This window comes from Bison bison, unplaced genomic scaffold (genome assembly GCF_000754665.1).
Source record: "Bison bison bison isolate TAMUID 2011002044 unplaced genomic scaffold, Bison_UMD1.0 scf7180017864108, whole genome shotgun sequence".
Taxonomy (NCBI): domain Eukaryota; kingdom Metazoa; phylum Chordata; class Mammalia; order Artiodactyla; family Bovidae; genus Bison; species Bison bison.
In genome coordinates, this window is record NW_011494680.1 from 2878724 (window position 1) to 2892268 (window position 13545).

The 13545-nt window shown below is 34.4% G+C and overlaps 1 protein-coding gene and 1 long non-coding RNA gene across 5 annotated transcripts in view; one reads left to right on the forward strand and one right to left on the reverse strand.

Moving 5' to 3' along the window:
* Positions 1 to 13545, forward strand: part of LOC104987845 — a 51858-nt gene that overhangs the window by 20839 nt on the left and 17474 nt on the right. The gene's annotated exons all lie outside the window — the stretch shown is intronic.
* The window catches only part of TBC1D31 (TBC1 domain family, member 31), a 67076-nt gene that overhangs the window by 13309 nt on the left and 40222 nt on the right, over positions 1 to 13545 (reverse strand). For all 4 annotated transcript variants that reach the window (XM_010838920.1, XM_010838919.1, XM_010838921.1 and 1 more), the window contains 7 exons: positions 13204 to 13337; positions 8998 to 9131; positions 8501 to 8680; positions 7271 to 7503; positions 6869 to 7021; positions 5525 to 5660; positions 1525 to 1617 (listed from right to left, as the gene is read on the reverse strand). In XM_010838920.1, the coding sequence (XP_010837222.1) occupies positions 1525 to 1617; positions 5525 to 5660; positions 6869 to 7021; positions 7271 to 7503; positions 8501 to 8680; positions 8998 to 9131; positions 13204 to 13337 (1063 nt within the window). The remainder of the gene's footprint in view (positions 1 to 1524; positions 1618 to 5524; positions 5661 to 6868; positions 7022 to 7270; positions 7504 to 8500; positions 8681 to 8997; positions 9132 to 13203; positions 13338 to 13545) is intronic.

A 13545-nucleotide genomic window follows, 5' to 3' on the forward strand; every position in this document is an offset into this window, starting at 1 on the left:
ACCCTAGGGAAAGAAGAGAATCTGATTTCCAGATTTGTCCTATTATTTAAAATATCTTGTTTTCAACAAAAAATGACATGATATAATAAAAACTGAGAAGGTATGGTCCTACATATTCTGAATAGACATTAATCTCATGACCTCCAAGGAAGACAGAAAAATGGACAATTAACACATGAGAAGATGCTTGACATCATTAGTCATCAGGTAAACAACAAATCTAATTGAGAAACATTCTACAATATATCTGGCCAGTATGCTTCAAAAATATAAATGTCATAAAATATAAAGACTCAAGAATGGTTCCAACTTAGAATAAAGAGACATACAACTGAAAAAATACATTATCTTAGATTTCGTTTTGCTCTAAAGGACATTTTTAGGACAACTGATAAAATGTGAATAAGGTTTTTTATAATAAATAATGTTAATTTCCTGATTTTGATCATTGTACTATGATTGTGTAATAATCCTTGGTTTTAAAAAATATAAACTGAATTTTTTAGGGCAAAAAAGCATTAAGTCTGCAACTTTTACACAGTTCGGAAAAAAAAAAAGCGTACATATAGATTGAAAGAGAACAATAATGCAAATTTAGCAAAATGTTAATATCTGAGAATCTAAGAAAAAATTTTGAAATTCTTTGTATTTTTCTTGCAAATGTTCTGTTAATTCTGAAATCATGCTTCTGATGCCACCACCCCACCTCCCCCAAACGATAGTTAAAAAAAATAAGCTTAGTTCAAGTGAATTAATTCTAATTCAAAATCATAAGAAACTCAGTGAAAGTGTCAATCTCTGGGGCTCAGATTTAGAAAAAGTTCAGTGCAGAAACTTAAGTGATTTAGTGAAGAATGGATGCTATGTTTTAAATCTTATTTAATGTGAGCAACAAAGAGTCACATGCATGTTTGCATATCATATGCAAATACCTGTTACATATTTGTAGTTATCACTGATTTCAAACTCAGTCTGACTTTTAAGAGGGTTGAGAGAAGTGAAAACTTATGGTTTCAACATCAAGTAAGTGAGCAACGTAATGCTTTTCCTCAGTAATAAATATTTATATCAGTACCAAAGTTTTCTTTTCCAGTGTCATGGAAACTGAATTATATGTGCTAAGGTAGGTACCTGATGATTTGATTCCAGAAGGTTCAAATTTAAAGTGTGCTTTACAGCTCTTGTCTGATTTACCTTATAGGATCCTTGTGAAGTACTGGGTTAATTTTGCAGTCATTATCACACAGATATAAGAAAACCTAGTAAGTTAGTAAAAGATCCTGAGGCAAAATCTGGGGCTTACATCTGGTGCTTCAGACACTAGGGTAAGTTGTTAAGAGAAACATGAATTAAAGAATTACAACAAACTCTGTGCATTCTGGCTACCTTACAATCCTGGATGACACTATACTCTTCTTGAAAAAACACAAACAAAATGAACATTAAAAAACCTCGAATAAATACAGCCTAAAAAGAGTCTGTACAAGCTCTGCTTTTCTTACACTGGAAACTGTTGATTTATACCTTCTCATAAAGTCTTTTTTGTGATTCGAGTTCCAGATGTCTCATTTCCAGGTCTTTGGCTGTGGCAGCAATTTCTCGATCTCTCATGTGTACCTATGGCCAAATAACAAACTGTGAATATCAAAAATAAATAACAAAAATAATTTTTATTTAACAGATTTAGTAATCTTGTAATATGAACAAACCACTAAAAGCATTTAAAAATAATAGATACTGGGTTTTTGAAGCCAGAGTAATTCACAATATATTAACATTCAGGGTGGAATCCAGAAATAATGTCTTGAGTTAAAGTTAAGTGTAATTTTCTAAAAAAGAAAGCACAATTACCATATGCTCATTTGCCCAGGCTGGGAGAACAGATGGCAGTTCTTTCCATATTACATTAGCCATATTATGAGTTAGAAAAACTTGAGCAATTTAAATTCACAGTGGATGAAAATATAAAATGTTTAATCTTATTTGATATAACATTTATTTAATGTTCTTTTTGATTAAACTGTACTTTTCTAAATTCAGTTTGGCAACGAGTAACTCCAAGTCAAAGTGTACTGTGGTCTAGTCAACCTGTGTGTGCCCTGCTTGGATTCAGCCAATTTAAAGTTCACCTTTCTCCAATATCTGATTACTTGGAAGCATTTCACGCCTATACACTAGAGGGTTTGGATAAAGGACTCTTTACATAGAGAATCTTGGGAAGTGTCTTAAATACTTGGCTGCCTAAAGTCCTCATTTTTTTGGGGGTGAGAATAACACAATATGTGTTTCCGAACAAAAAGTAAAACCCATTAGCATCTAATCTAAACATATCATCTAACCAATAAGCAGTTAATGACTGCATTACTATTTCTGTGCACAAGGCAAAGTGTTAGATATTGTAGGCACACTATCAAATATAATCAGAGAAACAGTAAAAATGAGAATATAGTGGGATGTGCAAGGACATACATCCAAGGAGTAAAAAAAAAAAAAAAAAACCACAGACTGAAAACCAGTTCAACTTAAAGAGGTTCCTGAGATAGCAGTTAGCTCAAAGGTAGGGACACTTGAGTTGATGGACCAAGAGCAGTTACAATGCTAAAAGGCAGAGGAGAAGTTTGGCAAAGCAAAGAATGCTTTTTAGGAATTTCAATTACAGAAACTCTTTAGCTTATGAATTTTCAGAGGTACAAAGAGCCATGTACCACAGCAGAACAGATCAACTCTGCTTGTTACTAACAGATGTGTCACTCTGGACTCAAGAAGTCTCTCCTGCTGGCCCCTGAATTGTGAGTAGAGAAGCTCCTGCAGTTTAGCAGGCTCAGAGCTCACTGTCAGGACAGGGAGTTGGAAGGGCGAGAGGCTGGAAGGGGAGGCAAAGGCTGATCACGCCACTGAAAGGACTTGACAGGATGCTTTCACCAAAACACTGCCTTCACTATCTCAAAGGAATAAAGAGATCACAGAGTTCTAAGCCTGAAATTACTTTTGGGGAAGAAGAGACTTTTCTAGAATAATGAATTATCAACCTCATTTACTAGATGAGATTATTAAAAGGAATCATTAGATTTTAAAGAATTTAAAATTAGTTGGCTTTAAACAAAGCATTATCTCATGTTATAAAAAAATGATTATTAATATATAAAAAAATTTCATATGTGATCAAAACCAAGTTTTAAACTCTAAATTAGTTTATAAATTCAATGCAATCCTAATAAAAATTCCAATAGGATGGGAGGATTCAGGGAGAGAAGGAGGGAGAGAGAAAATTTTCAGTCTATTTGAAACAATAAACACTTGAGAATACTGAGGAAAACTGAAAAGTAATGAGGCCTGCTAATTAGCAAAACATTACACAGGTGTTATTCCAACAGTGGGACTGGCTTAGGAGGAGATCAAATTTATAAGGGAACTGAACATTTAATAACTGTTAATTATTATTAACAGCTGACTAATGACTTTTGCTCATATTCAACAAAAGCTGTTGGGAAAATTGACGTGCCTTTGGGAAGAAGTAAGCTTGGTCCCTAATTCATTTCTTACATTTATCAATAATTTTCAGACATCAGGGGCTGGCAAACTTCTTCTGGAAAGGGTCACAGAGTTAAACACTTGAGGCTCTGTGGGATGTAGTCTGTTTCAGCTGTTCGCCTCTGCCACTGTAGTACGAAAGAAGCTGAAGGAATATGTAAACAGGTGTTGGCTGTGGTCCAGTAAAACTGTGTTTATGGTCACTGATGTTTGAATTTCATATGTTTTAAAAAATCTAGTATGATTTTCATGACATGGAATATTCTTTGATTTTCTTAACCACTGAAAAATGTTAAAACAATTCTAACTTATGATGAGCCTTACAAAACAGGTGGTCTTATAAGAGTCCGATGTGCTGGTGCACAATAATCTACTGATCCTTAAGACAGAGATTAAAAAAAACAACAGAAAAACACAGAACTAGAAAAAAAACTGCATAAGTGGTAATAGTAATGTGCTAAGTCACTTCAGGTGGGCCCAACTCTTTGTAACCCTATGGACTGCAGCCCACCAGGCTCCTTTGTCCATGGACCTTCCCAGACAAAAAATACTGGAGTGGGTGGCAATTTCCTTCTCCAGCAGATCTTCCTGATCTGGGGATTGAACCTGCGTCTCTAATGTCTCCTGCATTGGCAGGCAGGCTCTTTACCACTAGAGCCATGGTAATACAACCTTAAATGGGAAGGTTAATGAACAGGACACAAAACCTAGACATCATAAAAAATTAATGAAGTTGGTTATCCAAAAATTAACATATTTTACATGATGAAGAAAAGACACTGTAAACATTCTTAGAGACATGCAACACAGAGAACACAACACAAGGAGAACATTCACAACAGACGGAAGGATGAATGCCCCAACCGTCTGCTGGGTAGCTGCCCAACACCTAAAATGTGACCAGTCCTAACTGAGGTTTGCAGCGAGTATTAACTGACTGCTAGATTTCAAAGACTTAGTACAAACAAAAGGTAAAATAGTTCAAAGATGTCTGTATACTAATTACATATTGCAATGATGATTTCAAATATACTGCGTTAAATGTTATTAAAATTAATTTCATCTATTTCTTCTTACTTTTTAATGTGGCCATTAGAAAAGTTAAAATTACCCACATGGCTTACATATTTCTGTTGGACACTGCTGCCCCAAATGATAAAAGAGCCTGTGTAAACTGATAGGAAAAGGAGTAACTTGGTAGAAAGATGGACAAATGATTTAGTTATGCAATTTACAGATCTACAAATGGTAAATGAAAAGATAGTTAACATCACTAGCAAAAAAAAAACCTACCCCAAAACCAAAAACCATTTTTCACCTATCAGACTGGCAAATACTAAGACTGATACACTCCAAATTGACTAGGGCATGAGTAGTCTTATACTCTTAAAACAGCTTAAGTGGTTTCATCTTTGGAGGACAATTTGACATTCCTTGGAATTTACTCAACAAAACTGTGTGGAAGTACTCAAAAGATTTGTACTGAGAATGTACAGTCTGGCACTGTTTTGTACAGCAAAATACTGCAAACAACCTAAATATACAACAGCAGAGGATTAAATAACCAATGACATGGCCATAAAATGGAATATTATGCAACCATAAAAAATAATTTATCTCTGGGGATGAAATAAGAGAAGAGTGGAGGAGGTCCATTTTTAACTCTAGGCTATGTGTAAATTTTTATATTAAAAAATATATTTCCCTTACTTCACAATTAACTTCATGGTTAATTGATTTTCCATTTTTAGAGAACCAGTCATCAAACACCCTTGTCAACTTGACTCATTTTCCTGAAATTCCTAAAATATTTAACCATTAATAAAATACAAAAGAGAGTAAGAATAGCTGGGGGATGGGGGAAACTATATAAAACTAAAGGGGCTATTTAGTATACATTGTGAATTCTAGGAACAATATTTAACTTGAAGGTATTTGTTACATTTAAATGAGAGTAAGTGGAGATAATGTATGAGAGTTAAGAATAATAAACCTTTCTCTCAATTTCATCATCCAGTCTTCTTAGCTCCATTTCACGCTGATCTTGTTGAAGCTGCAGGAGACGTCTTCTTGCAGCATCTTGTAAGTGCATTTCCTTTACTTTCAACTCTCTTCTCACAGCAGCTAGTCTTAAACACACAATACATCAAGAGGAATAAATAAAATCATTTCCGAATATGTATTTAAATGGAAAAATACTATGTTCCACAACAACGAAAGGCCTGAAACCTATTTTAGCCTGCTTTCCCAATTTAACTGGTGCCATCATAACATGGCTATTTTTATAATACAATGAAAAGTGCTCAGTTAGAAAACAAGTCTGCATTCATGAAAATGACAAGTGTACGTGACTGTAGCCAAATTACAGCTAACCTGGCTATTTCTTCATACTTAAACGTTCTCTTTAACAGGTCTACTACTCAGATCACTTCAATACAACTGATATCTTTTACCTGAGAAAAGAATGCCAAAAAAATACTCCGATGTTACCAAAGATTATGTATGATTATTCTTTTAGAACTTTTGCAGAAGGCTAACGGCTCAGTTCAGTAATTTTTTTTAACCCACACCATAAATCTGTTTCATAAAGTCCTATCCAAAAATAATCAATAAACACTTACAAAAGTGATTTTCCCAATAATTAGGGTTAGTGTTAATACTTATCCCATAATCTTAATCAACTTAAACATTTTGCCTTATGTTTAAGGCAATACTTACTTTTGAGTAGCATACTTTTGAATAAGCATTTAGTACTTCTTTCCCCATCCTCCAAAGTATGAAATGCACAATGAGAATAGCATTCTATGTTTCAATTCTTAACTCAAAGGTATGTTTAAAACACAATTTTTAAAAATTATGGAAAAAATCATGCTCCTCTTTTAATTTTAAAATTTAAATTTTAAAATTTTCCATAATTTTTAAAAACTGTGTTTTAAACATATCTGTGAGACTTAAAAATTGTCTCTTAATCTGTGTGACTTGAAACATATTTACTCAGCACTGTGGTACAAGGCATTTGTGTCCACTGTAAAATAACATTTCTAAGTAACAATATCCTTCCAGGTACCTTACATCATGTATTACTTCTGAATAATCAGAGCAAGTTATATCATACTCAGTAGAGTTTTAGAATTACATTTTACTATAGGCCAATTTTTTGAAAAGTGTATTACAGTTTCTTTTTATTAACTTAAATATATGCTTAATGGAAATAGCAGAATTGGGTAATGACATATATAGTGAGGCTATATGTAATTTCACAGTAGTGAAAAATGAAAGTAATACAAATTATTAAAATAACTCAGATGTCCAGCTTTTTTCAAAGTGCTAAACACACCTCTGTCTTTGCTGTATCATCTTTTCCTCCTCTTGTAAGAGTATTTCTCTCCTTGTTTCCTCAGCTCTACGAAGCAGTTCCTGTTTTTGGTACCAAGCTTCATCTTCAACTCTTTGCTGGTCCACTTCAGCTTGCATTTCTTCAACTGCCTGCCTAAGTTGATAATGTTTATTATTGTAACAAAAAGCAAACAAGGAAACAGTAATTTAAAAGTCCAAGAACAACCACAATACAAAATGCACACCTGATTAACACGTAATTGTTCTACTTCTAGATGCAAAAGTATCTTTAAAGATATTTCCTTCAAACTCTGATTTTATGCAACTACTTAATAATTTACATGTATTTTTCATAAAGCCTTTATAACAGATTTTGTTTTTATCAAAGAACAACCAGAATTACCTCTCTCTTAAGTAATCCAATTCATCATTCCGTATTCTTTCTCGTTCTTGTGTCTGATAGTCCACAATGAACTTGGGATACTGATTAAACACCGGATATTGCCCTTTTGTCAGTGCAACAAAAGCATCAAGCATGCTGTCTGGATGGATATCAGCGGGTGTGGTATCCAGGAGACGATACGCCTCTCTAATCACAGCACTTATATCCAGGTTATTCCGATGGTGAAAAAAATACTGTAAGAAAACTTTGTGATTAAACTGAGATTTACAGAGTAATGCAATTATAGTCATGTGTTACATAAAAAATTATATAACAATTTATTCATTGAATAAAACAAACTTAAACATGTAAATGTGAATTTAGCTATAAGAGGATTTTTTTTTTTTTTTTTGCAAATTCACTGAAGCTTTTCTTAACCCAAGTTTTAAAATGAAGGTCAAGTTTCATATTCTCAAAAATGTAATAAAATCATACAACCATATTATGAAATTGTGAAATAACACTTCTCAAAAATGAAGCCTTCCTTTAAAGTAACAGTTTCAACAAGACAAATTCTTCTACTAGAATTTATTTCTCTTCAAAATCCAAAATACAGAAACTCAAACCTAAATTAGCCTTTGAAAACAAGTTTGATTTTCAAAAACTATCTGATAGTTTCCACATTATCTCGTTCCACTGGCAGATCCAAGTTCTAATATACATACACACATACATATATGTTCTTGTGAAGTGAAAATAAAATTTGATAGGAACCACAAAATAAGTAACAAACAAGCAAAACCAACTTACTTCATCCTGTCTACCAAAAGAACCTCTCCATTTAAAAACTTCCTCCAATGCTTTCTTTCAGTCATTGTCCCACTAAGCCTCAAAATTCTCATAGTTACCATCCTGCATATGTAATAAGCAACCAGATTATCACAGACCAGTTGGGTTACCGATAAGATCATGCACAGAATGAACAACTACTCAACTGTTAAACGTCCTTTAAATAGGCAAAAAGCACGCAACTCCAATATTATCATGAAGCTATGATTTTAGGTGAGCAGTCAAGCTATAACTGACTATAGCTATAAAAGGGCAAGGATGCAGTGGTATAACTTGTTCTCCACTATATTCCTACCATCCGGCACCAGGACTTGACATACAGTAGGCACTCAATAAATAAAACGGGTTTTTTTAGTTGAAACAAATGAAACTTGAGAACTATGACTTAACAAGGATATGTACCTCAAAATCATCCTTACGCTTACAGTTGAGCAAAGGTGCCCGAGAACAGATGTTGTAGGCCACAACAGTCATCAGGAGGAATGAAGGATGGTTGGAAAAGACATTATCGAATAATTTGAGCCACTCCTCTCTTGTCAGTACTTCTGAGAACACAGTTTCAAGAAGAGGCCATGCATACAGCTAAAATAAATAAGAAAAAAAATGTAATAGTTCTCGAGGAAAAAGTCATAACAGTCATTGCTAATGTGCTCATGTTTGGTTTAGATACTAAAATCATTATATTAAGAACATAATTATGAAAAGAGCTACCCTAATTTGGGTTCTTCTTTATAGACTTTCAGGAAAGCAGTTTAAGGAAGAAAAATAATGGAATATTGTTAAAAATATAACTAGTATTTTTTTATTATAGACTTTCAAGAAAATAGTTTTATTTATACCAGAACCAATGTTAACTTCCAAAGTAAGCTATGTTATTCTAAAAACCTTACACGTCTTACCTGGGAAGTTACATCATGATTTATGAAGTGTTGCAGGAGTTCCTTGTCATGAAATGCCAAAACATTTTCTATCATACTAAGAATATTGATAGGAGGATTAGGAAAATATTCAAACCAGTGTTGACACCAATTGACTATGAAGAAAAAAATTGAAAATTTATCTTTACCTTTCTGTATCATTACAGGGCTTTGCAGTTCTTAACTGTATCCACTTTTATGTCCTCATATGCCCATTAATAAAGAAAACACGACTAAGTTCTAGAACAATACTTTACACCTACATCAGAGCCAGTCGATGAGAAAGTGTCAATTAAACAAACAAACCTTCCCGAAGTATTCTTGACGGTAGCTACAAGGCTCTGGTTCCTGCTCACTTGCGTGTGACCTGTATTTAGATTTCCCCTGGTTAACAAAATGACCCTCCTAAAAGAGGTCCCTATTTAAGCCTTTGATACACGTGATCAATGTTAAATGGCAATCTCAAACGGACTAAAATTCATACCTAATTAAGAGTCCCATTTCTAGAAGACTGTTCTGTAGCCATGGTAACAGGTAACCACCACGGTCTGGTTTTAAATCTAATTGATCAACAACTTATTTCAGTAAACGTGACTTTGAAAACCAACCGATCAGTGACAGCAGCAGCAGTAAGTATCCTCTGAAAGTCAGCCAGGAGAAAGCAGAATTGACTCTGCTGAAGAGGCTTCTAAGGCTGACTTTATAACTCACTCTCACTTAATAACCAGCACAACCCCCAAAACGGTCTTTTCCCAAAAAAGTTCAGTAAGATGACCATTTTTGCTCAGTGAACCTATGTCTAACCACCTCAGCTCTATGTGATTATTAAATTCTGATTTTCTATTTTAAATACTGAGCTGTGGCTTCATGTTTTGCTAAGATCTTTCTCAAATTAGCAAGTGAATACCAGATTAATAGTTTATAAGGTCCTTCCAATTCTAGAATTCCATTATTTCATTTATTAAGGAGTTAGATTTGAGTTAATAATTCAGTCATAAATAAAATCTTGCAAAGACTAAGCTTTAAAAGAAGCATTTCAGCTTCTTTAACTGCTGCTTTTTTGGGGGGCAGGGGGATTTTTCTTGTGTTTTAACTACTGCTCTTAGTAAGTTAACTTTTAAAAGAAAAACCTCAGTTCAGCAACAGCTCCTTAGGTAAACACCTACAGTGTCCCAGACAGTGCTTGTTCCGGGAATTTTAAAACACCACGCACATACCCAAAGCCCTCTTATATCTAAGCTTCATCAATAGGACGGCTGTTTTCAATTAAGCAAGAGGGCATCCTGTTTTATATAGTGACTGTCTCTTCTCTTCTGCCGGGTGCCACCACACAGAAGCAGACCTAGAGACAGCACTGACCGAGAGCAGAAAAGAGACATGATCACTGCATGGAGGTCCTTCACTAAACCTGAAGCTTTTCCTCCTGGTTATAAGAGGAACCCTAAAGAGTGATCAAAACTGATCTTTATCAACATACTCCAAATTATACACAGAAGTAACTATATCCTTCACAAGTTCTTGGCCCCAACTAGACCGTAACCTGAAAGCCAAAGCTATGGCTTATCCCCAAACAGGGCTAACATTTAGTTGAAGCTCAGTTTACTGAATAAAACTAGTTTGAGATCCTTGATGAAAATCCCTAGCTACTCATGCTGTCGTGGATCTCCTAGATTTAGATTTCATGTTTAGAAGAGAAAAATCAATTTCCTTAGTATATAGTCATGTGTTAGCTACGTAACAAGATTTTACTGGAAGTAAAAAAAACACATAGTTATGCATGCCTACCTAAATTAGATATGATCTATCTTTCTTATGGTAAAATATAATTTGCCATTTTAACTATTTTAAGTGCACTGTTCAGTGATGTTAATTTTATTCACAATATTGTGCAACCATCACTATTTCCAAAATCCTTTCCTAAGAGCAATTCTGTACCTACTCAGTACTGACTTCTCATTTCCACTCCCCCGCCAGCCCCTGGTAACTTCTAATCTACTTTCTGTGCCTTTTTGAGAAATTCCACATATTTATCCTGTGTCTAGCTTATTTCACTAAGCATGCTTTCAAGGTCATCCATGTTGTATAGCATGTGTCAGAATGTCACTGTTTTTTAATAATATCCCGCTGTCTTTGAGACCGCATGGACTATTCAGTCCATTGAATTCTCCAGGCCAGAATACTGGAGTGGGTAGCCATTCCCTTCTCCAGGAGAATCTTCCCAACCCAGGGATCAAACTCAGGTTTCCTGCATTGCAGGAGGATTCTTTACCAGCTAAGCTACCAGGGAAGCTCGCACATATACACATATGGTTTTTCCATTCATCCATTAATAGACACTTGGGTTGTACCTATCTTTTGGCTATTTAAGACTAATGCTGCCAAACATTCATATACAAGTATATATTTGAGTCTCTGTCTTCAGTTCTTAGGGGGATATCCCTAGGAGTACTATTGCGGGGTTATACAGAAATTGTATATGTAACTTTCTGAGGAACCGCCAAACTGTTTTCCAGTGACTGCATCATTTTACATTTCTATCAGCAAAGTATGAAGGGTTACAATTTTTCCATATCCATGCCAACACTTGTTATTTTCTTTTTCAAGACTACAGCCATCCTAGGAGGTGTGAAGTGGTGTCTTGCGTGGTTTTGATTTGCATTTTTCTAATGACTAATGATCCTGAGCATCTTTTCATGGGCTCACTAGCCACTGTACATCTTCTATGGAGAAATGTCTGTTCAAGTCCTTGTCCATTTTCAAACTGGATTGTCTGTCTTTTGTTACTGTTTGTTTTCCATTTAAAACTCTGTGTTATTCTCAGGGCAAACTAGTACAACCTCTTTGCAGAATCAATTAGAATATTCATATTTTATAATACCATCCTGGGGCTCCACCCAAAAGAAATTAGTATAAATTTATGAGCTTGAAGCTAGTCACAAAATTGTTATTTTTAATACATAAACATTAGAAACAACCTGAATGTCCAACAATAAAAGATTAAACTAGAACATGTACATTATGGAATATTACAATACAGGATAAAATGTCTAGAAAGTTTACACAAATACGAGAAGTGTATATAATGCATTAAATAGAAGTAGTATAATTGTAAAAATAACCCCCCTAAAAGTCTAACAGTTGGGGGATACATTTTATGGTATACCTATAAGAGGAAATACTATATATAGGCAAAAAATTATATTTTAGAAGATATTTAATGATTTGGGGGAAATGCTCTTATAAGAAATTCACAAATATATTATCAAGACTCTCTAAGGAAGAGGAATATTCATAACTTTTCTTTTGTAAATTTTCCTATATTTTCTCCAATGATCAGTAAAAATTTATTAAAGCAAATACAACATAATAAATGAAAAACTGTCAAGAGAAATACACTCAAATACTCACAAGATGTATGCTGGGATCTTTTAATTTCTACTTTTCAGAATTTTATTGTTATAGTTGAGTGCTTATCTCCTTTGTACAACAAAAATACATATAAAATTGGTTATTTTAAACCAGGCTTGGATTAACTTGGATCCAGTTTATTAACCATTCAGTTGACCTGATCTTATTTATATAAAAAAAATGACTCACTTTTTAGTGTATTAGTAGGTAATGGGGAAGCAGTAAACATATGGGAGTGCAAGCTATAGGTTCTGACTGCCTGGGTTCAAATTCTTATTCTACCATTAACCTAATCATGGAGCTCACGCTCTCTTCATCTACAAAAAGGAGATAATAATGAACAACACCTACCTCACAGGAGTCCTGTAAGAGTTGAGTGAGTTAATAAAGGCAACACTGAGAATGGTACCGGGTACACACAAAGTTCTCAGTGAAGGTACCAACCAAAGGATGAGGAGAACAGGGTAACGGTCACCAGCTGCCACATGGGGCATCATGTGCTGACTGCTTCTCAACCCTACTGCACTCTTCTGAACAATAACTGACTTTCAGTTAGTGAAGCACCTGCTTCCTTCTTACTAACGAAATCTAGCCTGTAACAATATCATCTAAAATGCAACCATCTAAACTTTATTTAAGTAAAAAGGTTTATTATTGTGTTAATGTCCAAACTGTCCATGCTCTAGGTCTATCTCACACTAGAATTATTAAACATTGCAAAGATGAAAAGATATCAGGAAAAGGTACAAATATCTACGCTTGGCTTCATTTTTTACTTACTTATAAGCGTAGCAACAACTTCAAAACAGATGAGCTGGTTGTTCTGGAACAGTTTTACAAATGGAAATGCCAGAAGTGGAAGATATGGTGTGTCACTAAAAATGGCAGACCAGTGAGCTAATGCAGAGAGGGTTCTGTGAATAAAATAAGGAAATAAAGACCAGAAAAGCTTGACAAATTTGACTAAATAATATATTCAGATTATAAAAAACGATACAGAAGATAAATTTGGTGAAACTTGGATTTGCTTGTTTTCCCACAATGAGACAGAGGATATAAACCTTTGGCAAGAATACCACAAAAGTGCTGTGCAGTGATACAGAGGGAAGCTTTTATTACTGG